At 37.5% G+C, this 22,597-nt stretch overlaps 1 protein-coding gene across 3 annotated transcripts in view; it reads right to left on the reverse strand.

The window, feature by feature from the left end:
* ATG2B (autophagy related 2B) overlaps window positions 1–22,472 on the reverse strand; it is a 71,629-nt gene extending 49,157 nt beyond the window's left edge. For 2 of the 3 annotated variants that reach the window (XM_014843459.3, XM_070514271.1), the window contains exons 1-11: window positions 22,166–22,472; window positions 12,974–13,136; window positions 10,231–10,383; window positions 9,668–9,770; window positions 8,232–8,394; window positions 7,287–7,466; window positions 3,598–3,694; window positions 2,892–3,077; window positions 1,730–1,884; window positions 1,531–1,636; window positions 91–352 (exon numbers count right to left, since the gene is read on the reverse strand). In XM_014843459.3, the coding sequence (XP_014698945.3) occupies window positions 91–352; window positions 1,531–1,636; window positions 1,730–1,884; window positions 2,892–3,077; window positions 3,598–3,694; window positions 7,287–7,466; window positions 8,232–8,394; window positions 9,668–9,770; window positions 10,231–10,383; window positions 12,974–13,136; window positions 22,166–22,327 (1,730 nt within the window). In that variant the 5' untranslated portion in view covers window positions 22,328–22,472. Of the gene's footprint in view, window positions 1–90; window positions 353–1,530; window positions 1,637–1,729; window positions 1,885–2,891; window positions 3,078–3,597; window positions 3,695–7,286; window positions 7,467–8,231; window positions 8,395–9,667; window positions 9,827–10,230; window positions 10,384–12,973; window positions 13,137–22,165 lie in introns of all 3 variants that reach the window. The other variant, XM_070514272.1, reaches the window with a different exon arrangement.
* Window positions 22,473–22,597: the final 125 nt, after the last annotated feature.

Consider the following 22,597-nt stretch of genomic DNA (forward strand, 5'->3'; position numbering starts at 1 on the left):
AAAACAAATAGAGAGAGGTTGGGTAGATGGATACAAAAGTCCACATTTGGTTCTTTTTCAAGGACTGTGAATAAATATGAGAGAGTTTACCTAAGGTGATCATGTGAGCAAGCTTCTGCAAATACTGCTCGGAAAGACTTAAAATCTTCTGTTGAAAATCTTGCTGGATCAATCTTTTCTATACAAGTAAAGAAAGCTATCGCCATGGGTGTCAATGGATTAAGGTTCAATGACGTTTCAGGTGGAGATAAAGGATCAATGTGAAGCACAGAGATTGAAAAAGTTCCCACAGCTAGTCTAAAAATAAGTTCAGGCCTGGATTCATCCACTGAAACAGATCTAGATGGGAGAGCTGAAATATGTATTAAAATTACATATATACACAAAATTTAATACTTAAACACAATCCATTATATCAAAATTATAAAACATTCACTCATGTATTAGTTTCAAAAAACAGGTGATCACACAATAGTTTGAATGATATTAAACAAGTAAAATAAAATAAACTGCAATCTTTCAGCATTTATATGCAGGATCCTTCATACTTAAACTACAAAAAAAGTATGTTGCAATAGGACACATATGAACAAAGCTTTTGCATTAATATAAAAGTATATCGGAAAAGTCAGAGATTAACCAAAAGCTACTCGCCAAATTTTCCCTTTAAGCTTTGTGACTATTTTAATTAAATTTTGCAAAGAAGAAACCTGAAGTTCTCTTTCAAGGAAAGTGTAAAGAATGAAACAAAAATCAGACGGTTGATTGAGACTCCTTAAACTGCAATAATAATAGGAAACTTATGATATACTTTTTACTAAAAATATTTAAGCATTTAAATACACAAAGAATAAAATGCAGGGGCAACTATTCTCTAACACTTCACAGGCAACCGTTCAACAATATTTCATTTTCTTCTAAACTTTGTTAAATGGTCTAGAATCAAAAAAAACTTATGAAGAAAAAGAAAAGACGTAGTAGAATGGCATTTTTAAAAAACAAATATAGGGGCCAGCCCAGTAATGTAGCAGTTAAGCTTGCAAGCTCCGCTTCAGCAGTCCAGGGTTTGCCAGTTTGGATCCCAGGCATGGACCTATGTGCTACTCCTGAAGCCACGCTGTGGCAGGCATCCCACAGACGGAAAAGAGGAAGACGGGCACAGATGTTAGCTCAGGTACCATCTTCCTCAAGCAAAAAGAGGAGGATTGCTGGCAGATATTAGCTTAGGGCCAATCTTCCTCACCAAAAATAAAAAATATATATATATAATTTTTGAGCAAGATTAGCCCTGAGCTAACATCTGTGCCCATCTTCCTCTATTTCGTATGCAGGACGCCTACCACAGCATGGCTTGATGAGCGGTGCATAGGTCCACACCCAGGATCTGAACTGGCGAACCCTGGGCCGCAGAAGCGGAGCACGCGAATTTTACTGCTATGCCACTGGGCTGGCCCCAAATATATTTTTTTAATCTTTAAATTTTTAAAAATTCCAGTGGAAACTATCAACAAATATCTTATTTTTACTTACAGGTCTTCTGTAAAGGTGCCGAGTGAACTAGGTTGGATGGCAATGTGGACCCTCTCACTGGCAGTTCTTTATGATGATCAAGGAAATCTCCCCATGTTGGCTGAAGCTACAGAAGAATATTTTTAAAGCACGTGAATAAAGTGTAGAATTTTAGATGCCAACTTTCCGAGAATAGAACAAAATTTAAATAATACTTTACCACAGTAGCACTTAATGGAGATCCTGCTGGGGTATTTGTATATGTACTAGTTAGCGATAATTCAAGGTCCATATTTGGGGGATCCCCAAGGGGTGGAAGAGAAGAAAGACTATGGGACATGTCCATATCAGCCATGGAGAAGAAAACTTCTTCCTCTAAAGAGAATTACACTTTGTCAATTGTATTATAATTCCACCAATTCACGTCTTTAAAGTAAGTTAATACACATTAACATAACAGTCTTCCTTCAGATTATCTGACATATAGTGACACCCTAAATTTTGTTACTTCCAATGGGGTAATTTATTTGGATCCAAGATATTAATGGCATAGTAAAAACTCAACTGAATACAGGTTAACAAAAGATTAAGCTATCCTACTGAAGAACTTGGTTTTTTTTTTAATATATGAAATGCAGTATTACATGGTATATTTTTAAGTGTAATATGACAATTCAGGAGTTAAAATCCAGATTTTAAAATAGTATAAATGTCATGCAATCTCTGGTTTCATATGGATACAGTTATTTCTTTAAAAAAAGAAAAAGAGTTAAATATATTATTTAGAATTCTATTTATGTTTTAATTCCCTCTTTCTGGAGAATATTTCATCCTCATACAAATGAAGTTTGTTATGGCCAAAATTTGAGACTTTAATTTTTTATTTAGTTCAACATTACATACTTAAATTGATTCTTATTATTTATGGTATTAGTGCTTCTACATTCTGAAACACCCGTAAATGCAAAGTAAACTAGGTAAAGATTATGTTTACACATAACTGATAGAAAGATTAATAGAGAAAGGCTCCTATTTAAAGGAATCTATTGTAAATCATTACATGAGCATATAAGAATTTGACAAAACAATTACCCCCAATTTATCTTTTGCGTAAATCTACATTTTTATAAATTGACTTCCCTTAGCATAAATCGTGATTTACAAAACAAAACTACACAATCAAAAAACGATACTGTAGCACACATGTGCCTATGCTTCCCTGTAATGCTGTGGTTAGATCAACTTATAAATTTAAATCTTCTCACAGTATGGATCTTTAATTTATTCATTACTAAACTCCATTTCACAGCGGCCAAAATTAAGTTTATTTTGCTCTTTGAAGTTAATGTATGAGTTTGGTGTCAACTTTTGGAGTTGCTTACCACGGCTAGAAGGCGTACGAGCTGTTTCTGTCTCATAAAAGCTTTGCTCTGAAGATACAGCCACAGAGAGGGAATCTTTTCTCAAATAATACCGATTTAATTCCATCTGAATTCGATATTCGTCTTCCTGCTGCATGGGTCGATTTTTTCTATCTTTATTAGCTAACCCTATTTTGCTAGAATTTTCTACAAGTACACAAAGGGAAAGCAAAACAGTAATTAAGTTTGGAGTTACTTAATCATTTCTCTCCCAAAACCTACTTATCCAATACCAATGGCAACTTAATACCAGTCAGTGCGAAACCACCACTATTTAATATTAATCAGAGAACTAAGCAATAGCTTTAAGCAGCTAGCTAGGAATCACAAAATCTTATCTTTGACAGAAAAGTCATTAAAAATATTTTAAAATGTGTGCTACTTACTGTGTTCAAGAATTATACTTTCTCAGTTGTATGAAGTACTATCCCCAACCAAGGAATTTTGAAAAAGTTAAGAATGTAACACAAATAATGTGAATGATAATTTGTGCAATGGTAACACAAATAGATTCAATCAAATTTAACTATTTAGGATTCTTATTTACAATACATCTTTTTAATTTCACACAATCCTATATAATAACAGAATTTCCTATATGCATGTTATACATTTTAACTAAAAAGTTTTAAAGAATTAAAAATAGTAACAACAGACTTATACTTGCCTGGTCCAGCAACAGCTGCTAACATATCCAAAAGCAAGTGTACCTGCCTTGGTGACAGGAATAGATGAATAGAGTCTATCTGTCCATCAATATCCAACTTCAAAAAAAAAAAAAATACTTAGGATGAACACGCTTTATAACTTCATCACCATAAATCCCAGTATTTTACTGCACTGAGATGAATACTGATTATTTAGTCTTAGACTCCTTCACCTAAGATTCTCTCTACTAATTCACACAATCTAAACGAAAAGACTTAAAGGCCACCAAACTGTTACTCTAAGGGAGAAAATCCTTCTGAGAAACTCCATGTTGGCAAGTCCAGTGTCATACTTTTTGTCTCTAAGTTTTCTGAGTATTTAAGGTATTTGAGGAGGCCTTAAGACATAGTCTCCAAGAGAGAATATTAAGGTAGCAGTGGTCCAATATTCATTCCCATCATGATTTCAAAAAGATTCAAATCATCATCTTTAAAGCTTGATTCAAACCAACAGCGAATAAAGTTGGCTTTCAGAAGCTTGCCCATGGATCACACTCCTCAGCAGAACACGTGCCAACCTTCTCTACCAAGTGTGCCTCTCTGAACGCCCACTATCTTCCACAAAGCCCACTCTCTGTTGGGCAGGGGAGCGTAATGCCGATGGAAGAGGGGGCTCTGGGCACTTCCCTTCTCTTTTCCAACTCTGTCTATTTTTTCCTTCTAGAACTAAAAGCCTCATCCCATTCTCATCCTGATTCCTGTGGAGTATACTGTGACAAAAGCAATTACTCTCTTCTCTACATCACATTCTCACAAGTTGAATAGGCCTGCCTTACTTTTCATTCACCTCCTCTTAGTTCTAACACCAACTCCTATTATCTTTATGCCATTTTGCAATTTAAAAATAATTCAAAACCTATTTCTATTTGGAAAATGGCAGCTTCCCCAGGAGAGAAACAAATTTCTTCTGATTCTAAAAACAAAAATAAAATAATTTACATAGTAACTTGGAGAAATTTCCATGATCTAAGACTATATTCTCCGATAATAATAACATTATCATCTTCTTTTGAGTATTGAAGCACTATACTTTCATTATATGTTCTCTAATTCTTAGTCCTGTTCCTGTTTTACAGATGAGGAAACAGGTTCATGAAGATTAAGTGACTTGCATGAGGGCATCTCACAGATCCAGAGCCAGGATTTTAACCTAGGCTGACCCAGATGGAAAGCCCTCACTCCTTCCCTGGCATGGCTGCCCATTCTGCCCAAACAGGACTTGTTTTATGGGGCTCCTTACTGAGTGCTGACATCCCAGGCCATGAATCATCAAGGAGTTAAGGCTGGGGATAGTGGGAAAATCTCTTTCTGATCATACGTCAAATTTTAAAATTTTTTAATTTCTTAGTATTGAAAGCATAATCTCTGACCTTTATTAGAACGAACGATCAAATTTCATTCATAATTTTCATAGAAATATTTCATTATTAGTACATTCTGAGTTCGGCATACAAAGAACAAAACACATATTCCTTTCCTCTAGAAATATAAGTGATAGAATATAACTAAAATAGCAAATGTCATGGCCAACCCAGTGGCATAGCGGTTAAGTTTGCGTGCTCCGCTCCAGTGGCCTGGGGTTCGCTGGTTCAGATCCTGGGCAGAGACCTACACACCATTTATCAAGCCATGCTGTGGCAGGCATCCCACACATAAAATAGAGGAAGATGGGCACAGCTGTTAGTTCAGGGCCAATCTTCCTTAACAAAAAGAGAAAGATTAGTGGTGGATATTATCTCAGGGCTAATCTTCCTCAAAAAAAAAATTCCAAATTCAATGTAACATGGTAATTGAAACAAAATGTCTGCAAATTCAATACAGGCAGTCCCCTATTTTCCTATATAATGCATTCCTGAAAACATATGCTAAAATTGAATACACAAAACACCAGACTTACACACTATTAGGTGGGTACTAATCTCAGAGAACTAAAAAATATATGAAATCTTTCATAACATTCTGAACCCACAGTTGAAAGACTTAAGTCTAACAAACACTGGAAAGAGACTAAAGCTCTCACCCTTTGAGCACTTCTAATTAATGTCATCTTTGTCTATACTGTATTAAGTTTATGAAATCTATGTTTCTCACTGCTAACATCTAGAGCTTTTATTTTTCCGTTTAGCACTGTCATAAATAAGAACAAAATGTACTCAAATACCCAAGTTATTACACAAAAATTACCAGAAAGGCAAGGACAGCAATGTCTGCAAATGTTAAACACTGGTTGGCAGACAATGCCACCGCGCCTTAGTTCCAGGTGTTCATTAGTCGCCTGACACACAGATGCCCAAAAGTAACATCTAAAAGGCATTTATACAAATCAAGATGTAATGTGCACAAGTTTGGGTTTGCACAAAGATCAAATACACAAATGTTGAGGGCTGTGTACAACTAATCAAAACAGAACGATAAACCTTAGTGCTACAGTTCTTTCTTCTTAGAGAAACAGCAAATGCATTCCCCAGAGGCACGGGGGTTTGGGTTTCGCAAGGATATCACCACAGCACAGGATTCCCGGCAGCGCTTACACATACCCATAGCTTTCTGCTCCATGAACAATCTCACATTCTTTTAGGAAGAGGCTTAAGACCTGGTGAAAGGATTTCGTACCATCTGAGGTAGGACAGAGCAGTAAACGAGGAGGAGGGGATGATCAATAACAGGAACGCTGTCACTCTAACCACCACCTTCCCTTCCTCCTCCTCCAACTCTAGTCAAGCTTTCCAGTCAAAGGAAGGATTTCTGGGGATCCTTCAATCTTCTGCAAACCTTTTCATGTACACTCACGTGTACTCAGAGACCCCTCTTTCATGTTCCCACAGCAATTTCTATACTCCTTATATCTTTTTAAGCAAAGCGATATTCCACTCATCTCTGCCTCTGTCCCAAGAACTTGCAGAGGCCTGGCCTGCAGCAGTCACTCAAACACCTAGAGCTAGGGAGATCAGTAAATAACCAAATGAATAAACCCTGATATCTGCTTAATATAAACTACATTTTACAGAGATTACATAGAAAATTAGTTTTCAAAGTCTGAAAATAACTCGACAAATACATCTTTGACTGACTAAATAAATGCAAGTTTCCTGATTCTCCAACTGACTGTTCAATATTGTTCCCCAAGAAACAAGTATAGTTGTCTTTACACTGTCTTCAAAAAGCTATGAAACATCATGAAAAAAATCAGTCTCTTTTCATAAATATTATACAACTATAAAAACAGTCATTCCTTTAAAATACACATAGGTGGACATTTTTACATCCATATCATTAAACATCTCCTACAGTTAACTTTTTGCTTTCCAAATCTCTTCTCCTTTAAACTTAACTTTATGAATTATAGAAAGACTCTTTAGTAAATTCCTAGTTACCTGAACTAAGGAATGTTTTGAACTGCTGGAATGAGGAGAGCGAGTGTAAGAGGCAGCTCGAAAACCTGAGCTGCAGCAGGAGGGCAGACAGTCCGCACACGGACTTTGTGACCTAAGGACAGAGCACCAGCTGAGAGTAAAATGCTGACTCCAGGACAGTGGATATCCTAGTTACAGGATAATCTACAGCAACGGTCAGAGGGTCACTGCATAGGTTAAAGAATACTTGTAGTTGTATTTTGTTTTTTACTATAGAAAATAAAACAAATACTGACCTTAGCTCCAGGAAGTACTTCATTCTGTTTCAAAGTGAGACTCAACTCCAACCTACCAACCAGCCCTCCAATCTGCACTGGGTCAGAGGGTGCTACCTCTGGCAAATTTCTCGTTAGTTGTGGGTGTGGCTCATACACAATTTTGGGATTCCAGCTAGGTGACAGCTTTGGCTCAGTTTCCTACAATAATGCAGTAAGAATAAAGTAATTCTTTAAAATACTTGTGTAAATAAACTGAAATGCAAAATACAATCACTAACTTAAGAAGAATGAAATATTTGACAGGCAAAACTGTATTACGTGACAATGGATAAACCAGTATCCTACAACTAGCATGAAACCCAGTAGTATGTTAGCAGAGTACCCTGATAATACAGGCAAATCATGGAGAAGAAAGTTATGAAAAAAGCACAGCATCTATTCAAGTTATAGCAATACGAAAACTTAACAGACATTCTATAATTAAGAAAATATGATCTATGAAATAACATAAAAGGCAAATTATGGAATGACTTATAAAAGGACTCTCTAATCTTAGGAGATTAACAAAGAGTTCCTTATAAAGCTTTTTTAAGGTATGATTTATAAGATAAATTTTCAGCAAAACATTCATTATTAAAGATACATGTGAACACTGTTTGATTTCCTGTTTTTACTGTTAAAGGCTATTAAATATTAATATACCATTTTTCCCAAAGATGCAGTATCTAATGTTTCTTTATCCAATTAATAAGCCACACTGCTAGGAAAGGCATTAATTATAAATACGAGTGTTTTAAAATCTCTGAAATATATACCCCCATTACTGAATATTTGTGTTAACTTTCAGATTAGATGCAAACTCATTAACAGATATTATATATCCTAGCAAGATTGAATAGCCCTCATTTAAACCTTTTAAAAATCCGTGATTTACTTGTTGTTTTTTGGTGGTGTTTTTCTTACCACTGGTGCAGCTGAAGACACTGGGGAAGATTTTGCTGATGCAGAAAACTCATCCCAGAAGAGAGACACTCCAGAGAGCTGAAGTAATTTGTGAGCAAAAGCTGTGGGTTGATGTACATTTATTCCTGAGGACTCGTCAGCAGTTTCATCACAATATACAGTTCTGAAAGTTAAAAACAAAATGAGCATTTGCATAAAACTTCTAGGAAAATCTACTTGCAATTAAAAGAAATGCACATAGCTTTTTAAGTTAAAGGGATTTTTCAAGTGTTAACACTCCTTAGAATATGCCTATAATGTGAGCCAGCATTACCATGCTTTACTTCAGTAAATATTCCCATGAAGAGACCTTGACCCAAGAAGAATAACTTTGAGAGGTTCCTAAATTTGGGGAAAACATTACTAACTTCCTAAAGTTAGCTTCAAGGAAAACATTCCCGTGCTCCCTCACAAATATCTCTTGGTAATAGTGAGAGGACATGTGGCCCCAAGTCATAAGTCTGAAGTGAATGACATTTCTTGAAATCAAATGACTATTCCATGAGTTCTTATGATTGATCTTCAGTTTCCACAAAATACAGAATGTAGTTCTAACTGCATGAGATTTTAGATAATTTTTAATAGACCATTTAAGATAATGCAACCTAATTTCAAAGATCTGTTAACAACAACTGTTTCACTAATAGGTATGTTTTGTGAAAGACAGAAACCATAACATATCTGCTTAAAATTTGGTAAAGGCCCCCAAGAGATCCATATACAAAGTGTCTTTAGCGCTCAGTGTGCATTCTGCTTACTTCCGTCAGCAGTTCAAATGGCATTAAGACACAGGTGAACAGCTCCTATCCCAAATCAACACTCAGGAGCGTGTACATCAATCACTCCGTTTTAGAGTTCCAAGTGGGCACACACCGAAAACTAAAAGTGATGTGTGTATATCTTTTTAAGTAAATCACTATTACACATATTGGCCTTAAAATACCCTCAGAGAATCCTCAAACAAAACAGTAGTCTTAGCCCTTCTCACTAAAGCAGCACTTAGAGCAAGCACAGGAAAGCAAAATAGCCTTTCACGTTAATGAGACATGCCTAAATAGTGCACAGCTCGTATGAAAAAACTCCAGTGGGAATGCCTTAAATTCAGTAGCACTCAAAATTCATTATTCTGATTTGATATTAACTAAAAGAGAATTAGTTGCATTGACTTCAACATCGTATTATATATAATTATACCCCAACTGGTACTTTAAATTTTCAATAATGGGATTAGAATATAACTTGGAGAGCAGCACTTTACCCTGAAACTATGCAACACATTAATTTAACATCATCACCTCTAATATCTAAAAGCATCACGAAATATAATGAGAGTTAGATTTTATTACTTACAAAAGAAAAGACTAGGGTCATTTGTTTTCAGATATAAGAAGTCTTACCTTTCTATTCGAATTTCAAGTGCAGTTCCAGTTTTGGAATTTTCTGGCACATGTTCAATTCTCAAGACAGTGTCTATAAAAGTGACTTTTACTCTTCTTAGTACTAGAGTAAACACGTAACCATCAACATGAGACCATATGTATACTAAATAAAAACTTCTAATGAAAGGAATAAATACTAAATTAGTTTAATAAGAACTTACAAAATAAAAAAGTTGAACTTCTTTCCTTAAAAATCCCAAAATCTTGAGTTTTATAATAAATATTTGCCTTACTGAGCATTTACCCCACGTTACATCTCAACAGACATTTGGGGCAATGACTAACATTATAAGTAGAATTCTAATCCTTCATTATGCAAGTCTAATAAAATAAACAGAGGAGAAAGTAGGGTACAAAAGAATATGAAATTAAATTGAATACAATAATTAAAATAACATCAATTCTAGTAATTCTTTTAAAAATCATTCCAATGGATTTGGCGTATACAAGGCTTACTAAATAAAGGTACTAAATTATCATATAAAACCTAAAATTTTTTAAAATAATCAGTAATGCCAAACCTGTTTCAATGGTTTCAGCAAACTTTTCAAGTCCTTCAAAAGGCTGGGATCCTTCTCCTTGTTCATCTGTCAGTTTCTGGCTAAGACATTCTTTTGCCAATTGCATACTGCTCGTCATGAAGCTTGACCAATACATAGGCTCGGAACCAGTTGCTGCAGAAAATATAGATTAATCCTAAATAATTTCCCATAGTTACAACAAAGCCATTTCTTAAAACAACACATTTCAAACAGGTAAATTTTTAATCCTCCATGAGATATTTAATATCATGGTGTTACCGAGGGATAATAATTCTAGAATTATTTTAGAAATTGCTCTTGAGCAAACATCATCTTATAATAACTAAGAAGGGAAAAAAAACAGATCACAGAAAAAAGTCCAGAGACATGTGCTCTCATTACGTGATATATATCTGCCAAATATTAACTCACATATTCATTCAACAAGTATTTAACAGGGCATTTTACATCTGCATGGTACTGTTCAAAATACTGTAGGGCAAGGGTTGACAACTTTAAAGGGTCAGACAGTGAATATCTTAGGCTTCGTGAGCCATACGGTCTCTATCATGGCTACTCAACTCTCTCACCCAGTGCAAAAGCAGCCAGAGAATAAATAAATAAATGAGTATGGTGGTGTTTAAAAAAAATTTATTTACAAAAACACATGACAGGTGACAGACCCGATCTGGCCAGCAGTAGGAGATAGAAAAATAAAATAATTATTAATTCTGCCCTCAGAGAGCCCACAATATAGTGGAAGAAATGAGAGATGATTAAGAAGAATTAGTAGGCAACTACTGAGTATCAACGGGAAACATTATGACAGCTAAGAAAAGAGGTTAATTCTTCTAGCTGTAGGAATTCACAGGAACTCTGGTAGAGGTAGCAGGTGGCCTAGGCTTTAGAAGGTTAATACAAACGTAGATTAAACAGAAGAGCGTCCTTGGAGGAAGGAATACATGAACTGTGAAAAGTCCTTTCCAGCCTTCCCTCATGAGAGAGTTCCACCACACTTTGTCACATTATTCAAAACAAACTGACAGAGATTACCGTAATTACTGCCTTCCAAAATGGAATTTAAAAGCCCTTCTAATGGAATATTTTCAACGTAAGGGGAAAATACTTGACTTTCCATAGAAAAGTATTATTGTATCTACTCATATGGTTAAAAGATAAAATATTCTTGATCATTAAATACCAGACTATTAAGGAGGATTTCTATACATAGATTACCAATATTGAAAATAATGGTGCTACAATTCTAGAAGGCATAATTTAAAACTTTGGTGTTTCAGACAGTACTTGGGATTAGAATTCTTCACGTACATCTTTACAAATATCACTTGTCACTGAAAGAAAAATTTAAATTCAGAATTTAAGATGACTTACTGTCATAACTTATTGGCTTATACAATACACACACACAAATATACACACACTCTCATAGTTTTGCTGAACTATTTGAAGGTAAACTGCAGACACCGTAACACTCACTCCTAAATCCTTCAGCATCTGACTCCTAAGAACAAGAACATTCTCCTGCAAAAGCTCAATAGCATTAACACCCAAGAAACATAACGGTGACACACTATTATAATCTCATATACCTTCCATACCCAAATTTTCCCAGCTATCCCCAAAACATGCTTCATAGTAAAAAAAAACAAAAAACAAAAAACCCAAACCAGTATTATATACTGCAGTTAGTGATTCATGTCTTTAGTCTCCTTTAACCTGGAATGGTTCCTCCACCTCTTCTCTCTTTCATGACAATGGTATTTTAAGGATACCAACCAGTTAGTTTATAGAATTTCCCTTATTTTGGATTTGTCTGACTGCTTCCTTAAAATTTGATTCAGATTAAGCACTTTTAGCAGGAACAGTACATAAGTGGTGGTGTGCCCTTCTCAGTCCATCACATCAGGATATACATGATATCAGTTTGACCCATTACTGAGGAGGTTAAATTTGATCACTAGGTTATGTGGTGACTGTCAACTTTCTCCACTGTAAAAGAAACTTTCTTCCCTGTATAAATAATACGTAATCAGTGCGAGATATTTTGATACTGTCTAAATATCAAGCTCCTCAACAACCTTTCACTAACAGGTATTAACTTTCATTGATGATTCTCACTTGTATCAATTTTTACTTTGGTGGCCAAAAACATGCTGATATTCTACCATTTTTTCTATGTTTATAAATAGGTATTCTACGGCAGTGAAGAGCTTTCCCTTCTCCCTGCCTCCCCTACATACTTATTTATTTGTATCAACATAGAGTTAGGGGCTTTTTTTCATTTAGTGTGTTATAATCCATTATTGTCATTATTCTTTTTGATACTCAAGTCTTCCCAGATTTGGTCAATGGGAACCCCTTCAAGTCTATCCTGTGTCCTTTTAACATTTCTCCATCAATCTCTGAGCACTTCTTTGCACAATACTTTGCACAATACTTTGAATCTTTAAAGCACAAGTCACTTTAGATAGTTGATAACAAATAATTAAACCAAATCATCTATATATTATTAAGTTCCTGTGGGTAAACAGGGAGAGAAATAACTGTAAAGGTACAATAACACACACCCTACATAGACCAAGTCCTAATATTTTATACACTGAAAGTCTCACAAATACAACACTGAGTAATAAATACTGAATTTAATGCAATTAGGTTACCGTCCCAATCTCTGAAGAATAAAAACAGAAACGAACAAAACAGAAACAAATAACACACTTACCTACGCGAGGTCTAGGTCGAAAGACCATTTCTAACCCTTTCACTTCCAGTGCACAATTATCCTGTAGCAAGGAGCCCCATGGAACTGACAGAGAAATTGACTGTATGAATCCTTCAGTGACTTCTAAAGGCGCATCTGCTGACTCCAGGATCTCATTGAGACACTAAAGAGAAAAACCAAGTGCATTCTGAAATCACAAGAACTCAAAATTGTTAACTTATTCAAAGATGCTGAATATGCTCATATATGTGTCAGGCACTAGGGCTAAAGAAAGCAGAGACCAAGATAAAGATGATTCCCGGTCCTCACTAAGCTTACAAGATAGCTTACCACAAAAGACACACGTAATTAAAGTGTGACGAGCTGCATGACAGAGGAAGTACACTGTGCTATTTGAGTATGTAATAGAACCCAACCCAGAGATTCAAGGCAGGCCGCCTGAGGAAGTGCTATTTTAAGCTGAGATCAGAGAAGGCCAAGGAGTTAACCAGGCAAAGTGGTCCAGGTAGAGACAACAGCACGCGGAAGGATTCACAAAAGCAGAGGTCAAAGAGCACAAGTACACATACTGAGATACAAGAGCATTTGGGGAAAAAAAGGCTGCTTTAGGCTTTAGTGTAACGTGCCAGGGTTATGAGGCAGAGATAAAGCTACAAAGATAAGGGAGTGGAATCCAAAGAACCTTGTAATTCATGTTTAAGAGTCTGAACTTTCTCTCAAGGGCCATGTGAAGCCATGGAAAGATTTTAAGCAAGGGTGCCATGATGAGATTAGAACTTTTAGTGGGCTACTCCTGCCGCCATGTAGAGCATGTCAGAGGAAAGCAAAACTAAGAGAAGCTAAAATAACTGGTTTGGCAAGAATAATGACACTAAGGCCAGTTACATTAGGAAGTAGAATTAACTGGCATCACGAAGAGTAAAGAAAAGAAGGAATGAAGAACGACTCCCAGGTTGCTGGCTTGAACTGCTCAGATAGTGGGCTGTTTACTGAGATAGAGAAACCTGGAAAAGCAGGTTAGGGGAAGAGGAGGAGCTCAGTTCCAAAGAATACATATGAGCAGACACCTAGGTGGAGATGTCTAGGAGGTGGCTAGATATTCTAGTCTAGAGCTCAGGAGAGCCCTCTGACCTGGAGATACAGAAGGGCATTACAAACAGACAGTAAATGAAGCCTCAGGAGTAAGGAGAGACAGACAGCCTTTGGGAACTTTTGCAGGGTGAAATAACAAGAGGCCTAGGATAGAATCCTGATAAACACCAACATTTAAGAAACAGGTTAGGGGCCAGCCCAGTGGTGCAGTGTTTAAGTGAGCATGGTCTGCTTCGGGAGCCCAGGGTTGCCCGGTTCGGATCCTGGGTGCAGACATGGCACCACTTGGCAAAAGCCATGCTGTGGTAGGCGTCCCACATATAAAATAGAGAAAGATGGGCATGGATGTTAGCTCAGGGCCAGTCTTCCTCAGCAAAAAGAGGAGGATTGGAAGCAGCTGTTAGCTCAGGGCTAATCTTCCTCAAAAAAAAAGAAAAAGAAAAAGAAACGGGTTAAGGGCCAGCCCAGCAGTGTAATGGTTAAGTTTGGCATGGTCCACTTCAGTGGCCCAGGTTCAGTTCCCAAGGGCGGACCTTCATCACTCATGGGTGGCCATGTTGTGATGGCGACCCACATACAAAATAGAGGAAGACAGGCACAGATGTTAGCTCAGGGCTAATATTCCTCAAAAAAGTTAATTAATTTAATTCAATAAAAAAAGAAATATATTTCCAATAAAAGTTTTTATGTTTAATTATTCAAATGTATAATATATTTATATTGTTTTGATCGACCACACTTATAATAACTGTACTAATAACGCAATCCAGAGGAAAAATTTTAACACAATGCCTAATGATTATCTGAAGGAGTTACTGATAAGTTAAGATTAATATGGTAAGCCCTAAAGCAACCACTAAGAAAGCCACTAAAAAACTCAAAAAAAAAACCTGTGAAGACATCATTAAAGAAATTAAAATGTTACAGTAGAAAATATTCATTTAATGCAAAAGAAAGCTTAATGGTAAGAGGAAATTCTTTTAAATGATCAATTTCAACTTAGTTACATGCTCTTATTGTAGAGAAATGATAGCTTGATCAATAAAAGACTTAAGCATAAAATATGTAAGTTACACCAAAACTGCAGAGGAAGTAGGATGGATATATGGGTTCAATAGGAAAAAATACGATGTCAGATTTTCAACTAGTAATAAAGAACTTATTCCGGCATTTCTAAAATATATAATGTGGGCATTTAGATCCTACTGGGCGAAAAAAATTATATTTTATATCAATACTACAACAAAAATTATCCTCTAAAACTATTTAAACTTATGAAAATTTTTAAAGTCAATTTTAAAGGAATTGTAGTTTTTCAAAATTTAAGAGAAAACTGAGCAAACACGACTGAAGAACGCTCCTTTCAAACAGGGCATGTGGTCAGGTCAGGCTCAGTCATTTACTAGCTGGGTGGCTTTGGACAAGTTCTTAACTTCTGAGTCTGCATTTCTTCATCCATAGAATAGAGACAGTACCTATCTCATGGGGTTACAGTGAGCGTAAACGACAGAATAACGTGTAAAGCTACCAACATAGCTCCTGGAACCAAGTAAACACTTAATAAGCATTGACTCTTGCTCTTTATTTTCTCCAGCGCCTAAGCTGCACAATGCCGAGCACTACTGGGAAGTCGAGCTGTGCTGCACAGTGTGAAGAAAGTTTATATGTTTCTTTTTAATACATACCATAAGACTAACTAGGAAAAGAATACATCCTTATTAGTTTAAACCAAGGCATCAGAATTCAAACAGAAATAAAATAGAGCATAAAAATTTGCAAGAACTGATTCAGACCAATTAACATTTAATTAGCACTTACTATATACAGGACACTGTACTATTTTATACCTACATTATTGCATTAAATCCTCCCAACAGCCCTCTCAATGAGATATTTTTGTGCCCATTTTACAGACATGGCAACTGAAGATCAGTTACAGAACAAACTTTTAAAACTAAATGGAAAAATTCTCAATCCCTTTAGTGCTAGTGTTTTTCAAAATGCAGTCAAGGACCACATGCATCAGAATCCACTAGGAGACGCTTCTTAAAAATGCAGATTCTCGGGTCTTTAGAACCAGAATCTATAGGGAAGGAGACCAAAGTCTGCATGTTAGCAAACTTCCCAGGTGAATCCAGTGCTGCCAATGTTTGAGAAGCTCAGATCTCTTGAATCGTTTGAAGCAGTAGGTGTACAAAAGGAATACAGGAATCAGAAAGACTTAGGTTTGAAATCTGGCTGCACTGCAAATACTAAGCCTGAGTAAGTTACTTAACTTCATGGTAAAATGGAAATAACACCCAACTTAGAGCAAGAAAATGTATATAAAAGCACTCAGTACATTATACAGAGATGGAAGGTGCTTAATAAATGGTCATTATCTTCCAAAGCAAATTAAAATCCCCTACCTCAACTCCAAGTCCCCTTGTCATTAACTGCATTCCTCTTTCTTTAGTCAAGGTAGCTATTTGCTCAAACCACAAACTACTGCCTGCTAACCCTCAGCTCCTCTGAAACCACTCTTAACTGCCAATAAACCGACAAAAGCAACAAACAATGTTCAGTCCTCATCTTCCTTGAATTCTTATCTCTATCTAATTCCTATGGTCACTTCTCTTTTTGGAATTCTAACTTTCCTTGGCTTCCGTAACACTCTTTACACTTTCAGTCTTTTTTCTAATCCTTTACCACTTAAAATGTTGGCATTCGCCTAAATTTCGTCTTCAGCCTTTTCTGTCTCAGTCTAATCTACCTACTACCCAAGCACTCCGTGCCGTTCCAGTGTTTCAGTCACTACTGATACTCTGATAACCCAAATTTTTATCTCCAGCTCTTCCTCAATGCCAATACTATAGCTCCCACCGCCTCCTGAGAATCCCTATCTGGATGTTCCAAGGCCCCCTCAATCAATGTTAAAACTTATTCTCGCCCCAATCTCAATCTCTTCCTTTCCTCTCCCACTTGCTCCCCACCCACATGATTGGGGTGTGGGGACAACCTTCTCCTTCTCTGCTAGTATTTGCTATTTCACCACCAACCTAGTGCTTTTCATATCTTTTCATATCAATTTTAAAAGAAAAATTTAAATATTTGATACTAAAAAGAAGCCATCATATAAGACAAAAGCAGTAGCTCAGAACTGCTAATTTCATAAGTATTTCCATAATTAAAGTCTGAAATTTTTGCACCATAACGTTATCTCTGGGAGAGATGAAATAAAGGGCTATTACTTCATACTTTATATATTTCTTTATAGATATATATACGTAGATAGATATAGATAGATATAGCACCTTTCTTTACTGTTTGAGTTTTTTGCCAGGAGCATATATATTAGTTATATAAAAATAATTAAAAATATACCAAAGTGTTTTAAACTGTATATAGGCAATGACAGACTCTGTAACATGGGGATCTGTCAACATGAGACACCATCTAGGAAACTGGATTTGATAGAATTCTCTTCTCAATAAACACCAAGTCTTCATTTGTCTCAATTTTGTGGCCACCTTAAACTTAAGTATAACAGTTCAGGAAGTTTTATTACAGTACTGAAGAATACTATTAAAAGAAAAAATACGGTAAATGTTAAGGAAATCGTTCTGGAGAGAGTCAACAGTTCAAGAATTTCAACTGTGCCACTAAGCTGCAATATAATATCCCTAAGTATAAGATGTTCAAATAGGTTACACTTATACACAATCTTATACACACCTGGCAAAATCCCCTATATCCTATATCATACGGTACTCAGAAATGCACTTATTCTGTGAAACCTCAAAGTCTATCACAGTGTATGAGTACAACAAAATTCTCAACCTACTTGGCCAAGTTGATTTCCTGTTATTTACTCAGGCAACACCTTCCTCATTAGTCCACTGAAGTTATGTCCACATGATTCAATAATTCTTAAACTAAAAGCAGAGCCACCTGAACTACTCAGCAAAGAAGTGCCCTATGGTAGATTACCTTAGAGTTTTGCTTGTTTTGTTTAAGGCCATTTTGCTTTCAATTATCATCAATGAGTTTCATGCACAAAGACAGAAAAAGAGAAGCTAACACTGGTCTCTACTACAGCGTTTGGCAAATGATTAGTAGTCAATGTTTCCTGAACACAAGATAATTTTATTATAAGTACCAGCATAAGCAGCAAAGCAACAGAAACAGATTATTAAATTGAAATTAAAAGGCTTCAATATAATTAATTAACATCTATCTTCCTGGACACGTTGAACTTCTGTGAGAAAAGGGTCTTTATCTAGTTCGCTGCTATATGCCCAGTGCCATCAGAGTGGCACGTGCCAAGAGCTCAATAAATGTACTGAACTAAGTAATGAAAAAACTTGACTAAAAAAATAAGAATAAAGTCACAGTCTTAAAAGTGTGAAAAGAATGAGTCATCAAATCCAAACGCCCACCCAAACAAAATTTCCTTCTTTTGATATTTTGCATTTTGACCACTCAATGGGAAAAGAACTCATGAACTAATAAGATAGCCCATTCCAATTGTGGAAGAATTCCAAATGCCTTCCCTCTGCTCCTCCCGCCACATCAGGCCCTTTTAAGGCAGTGATCTCCAAAGTGGGGCGTCTATATTCCAGAGAGTACAACAGATGATCTGTGTCTAGGGAAGGAGGAAGAAAATTAGACATCCTATATTAAATTTTTCACACTGTGAGATTTAAAAGTTGTGCTAATATTGAGTATACAAATGGGCACTGGCACGCTCACTCAGGCCATACATCAGACTAGTACAAAGAGAAGACTAGGAGTTCCACAGAGGGGAAGAGTGAAGGGGGGTGCCCTCAGCTGGATGCTCCTCTTCAGCACACTGAAACTTCCTTGAGCATACTATATTCCACATAATAAAAGCAGACCTCTGAACAGTGCAATCTTTGTAAAGAGACAGGAAGTGACAATAACTTTCTGATTTCCTGGGTTTTCTATGGCCAAATATCTAAGAGTTGAATTCAAAGATGATAAGCAATTTTCTTCTACACAAAGAGAAGAGTTCTAAATATGCTGACTGTTTATGTGATGACGGATGGTTATCACTAGTATATGCTACTTTAATAATAAGTGAGAAAGTAACTGCTTTTCAAAAGATACCTTTACTAAGGGAGAACTTTTTTTGAAAAATTATATTTGGAAATATTTCCATTGTTACATGATTTTGTTGCTGAAACAATATCTATTAAAAATACCACCTTTTTTTTAAGTCATTATCAACACAGGTTAAAAAAGGTTTGAAAACATAGAAAGATTATTCAAATGAATTTAAGTCTTCTGAACAAAGAATTTTTTAAAATAGGTTTTAAAGTTAATTTTTATATATATAAATGTATATTATTTATATAAAAATGAAATACCTTCCAATTAATTAGCAAGAATAACTGATTGAGATGCAGGAAGAAGGGAACGTCACAGCCAATTTCAACACAATCCTATGTCTAACTGATGGTTGAGAATTGAAACATTAGCAATGTCACCAATGATGCAACTCTTCTATTTGGATCCCTGAATCTTTGTGAGCTATCTTTTTTTCAGTCATGAAAGTCATTAAAATCAAGTGTCAAAAGTAACTGAATTTGGAATCAGAACTTTGAATAGTTATACCTAAGGGCCACATCAAGATTTTTCTTAGTCATCAACACAGAATGCTATAATTAATAAATAAATAAATCAGCACAGCAAACATTTACTGGATGCTTTATTTCACGTTATCGTTTTGGTTGGGCATATCCTTCACCTTCAAGGAGCAGAATAAAACAATCTTCAGATTAAATCTGGCAGTAAATTATTCTGCCAAGGATCCTGAAGTCAAACTGTAAAATTCAAATATCACCTCTGACTTCCCATGAGGATTAAATAAAACCACACAAATGAGAGTGCCTAGCACAGTGTTTGAAGTAAATAAATAGATGCTTAATAAACATTAACTGCACTTTCCTTGGCTTGAAGCCATATAATTAATGAACCAAGAATTAGACAGGTTTGAATCCTCATTGTACCACTTGCTAGCTGTGTGAGTAGGAGCAAATTATTTAACTTCAACTGTAAAATGGAAATAAAAATATCCACCTTATAGATCATTAAAAGAAAAGTCAATAAAGAATAATACATAAACTCATTCAACCCACAAAAGACTATTAATAAATGTCCAACCCCTCTCCTTCAAGATAGCCTATTCATAAATGTACCAAAAGTATAGACTCATAGGAGGTTAAATTAAAAACTATCCATCAGGGGACCAGCTATTCATAAATGTACCAAAAGTATAGACTCATAGGAGGTTAAATTAAAAACTATCCATCAGGGGACCAGCTAGGTGGTTAAGTTTGCACTCTCGCTTTAGCAGCTCGGGGTTCGCGGGTTCGGATCCCCGGTGGAGACCTACACACCACTCATCAAGCCCTGCTGTGGCAGCATCCCCATATAAAATAGAGAAAGACTGGCAACAGATGTTAGCTCAGGGCCAATCTTCCTACCAAAAAAGAAAAAAATACATCCATCAGAATCCCTATCTTCTAGTAAGAATTACAGCAATACGGTATCCTCACACAGTGCCTGGCATGGAGTGTACACTTCACTAATGTTCACTGAACTAACTGTGGCAGCCAGCGCTGGCCTCGTGTGGGACTAGGTCTTTCTGTTATTCAAACCAGGGCTCTTTCCACTATCCTGCGTACCCTCCCTAGTTTAAGTCATCTCCTTACTGATGAGAATATATGCTTATTCCTATTAGTACCAGTTAAGGGTCATAACAAGGTGTTACCATAATTTGAGTTTTTCAGGGTTCTATGGCTAAGGAAGTCACTACCCTGTTAAAAATACTTTTGCATGGGGGCCAGCCCAGTGGCGCAGCGGTTAAGTTCGCACATTCTGCTTCGGCGGCCTGGGGTTTGCTGGCCTGGATCCCCAGGTGTGGACATGACACTGCCTGGCAAGCCGTGCTGCGGTAGGCGTCCCACATATAAAGTAGAGGAAGAGGGGCACAAATGTTAGCTCAGGGCTAACCTTCCTCAAAAAATAAAATAAATAAAAATAAAAATAAATACTTTTGCATAAAAGAAAAACCCACAAGCTTCTTCCTTAAATCAGGAGGAAAAAAAAAGGTTTCCTTTTGTTTGGCACAACTATCAGAGGAAAGTGGCCTATGTTTATGAATTCCTAAATGTAAACTGTGTAGGCATGCTTTTAGGATGGCAAAACTCTAGAATGGTACAACCAAGACAAACTGTAAGCAGCCAGCTCCAGCGCAATCAACAAAGCCACTCCATTCTTCTCAAACTCAAGGCTGAATACACTTGAGTAAAATACTATGCATTGAACATACACATGCAGGTACAACCGTATACGGTGAGTGGAAATACACATGAAGCACCTGTAAGACACAGTGAGTCAACCCGCAGCCTCTGGATGACAAATAGAAAACAGGTTTTAAAATGTCTGAAAACTGCAGCTTCGGCGCTTTCGCAACACCTGCGTTTACGACCTGTCACGTGAAGCCAACAGGCACTAATGGGGCCACACAACCATTCACAGGCTGGCTTTGTAAATATATGATGAAGCAAAAGCGGGCAGACCTGCAGAGGAGGCCAGCACCTAACTTTCTTCCAGGTGGCAAACGCTGTCCCGAGACCGCGGTGTGCAAGCAGCCAACCCAAAATAAAGGAAGAACTAAGGATTCTGACATCCGCAAAGGTCCTCCTCATCCTTAATCTTTCCGGGGTGTCATCTCATGAAATAGGGTTTGTATGCCACAGAACCCCGAGACCCCTCCTACCCCAAAGGGCAGCGCTGGTCCCCTCCTCCGATGGACCCCTTTCAGCCAGCTTCACAGACCCCAAACCACAGACTCAACGGATTCCTATACTGCAGATTCTCTACCTCTAAGTTTCTGGAGCACGTGATTTGGGGGCGCAAACTCCCTAGAAACAGACTCAACAAGACTTGAACATATTTCTCTGAGCCCTGCCACGCTTGGATCCAAACAATTGCCGGGGAGGGTCTGAACGTCACCAACCTTGGATGACGCTAGTTCAAAGCGCCCCAAGGAGAAGAGCGAGTCCCGCCCGGCCGGCCGCCGGCAGCTCTTACCCATTTGTCCAAGGGAACCTGGGCGAGGGACCCGGTGCCCTGGTACAGGTCCAGGCTGAGCTGCTCCAGGCTCAGCTTCTCCTGCAGGAAGTGGCCCAGGTACCTCTGCAGGAGGTAGCGACAGGCCCTCTTCTTGATGGACTCGGAAAATGGCCAAGGCATGATGAGGGCTGGCAGCTGGGCCGGCGGGGGCTGCGGGCGGCGGCGGCTCGGGCCTCGGGGCCCAGGCTCTGGCTGCAGGCCGCGGCGGCGGGGCCTAGGGTCCCGGCCGGCGTCCCCAGGCCGCGGCGGGGCCTAAGCCCGCGGTGGCCCCTCCATGCCCTCACGGCGCCAGGCGTCCCTCAGGGCGACCCCATCGCTGGCTCCGCTCGCGCTGGGCCTGGCGGGGACAAGACAGAGGAGCTCCCGTCGCCCCAGACCCGGGGGCTTCCG

This window comes from Equus asinus, chromosome 7 (assembly GCF_041296235.1).
Source record: "Equus asinus isolate D_3611 breed Donkey chromosome 7, EquAss-T2T_v2, whole genome shotgun sequence".
Lineage (NCBI taxonomy): Eukaryota > Metazoa > Chordata > Mammalia > Perissodactyla > Equidae > Equus > Equus asinus.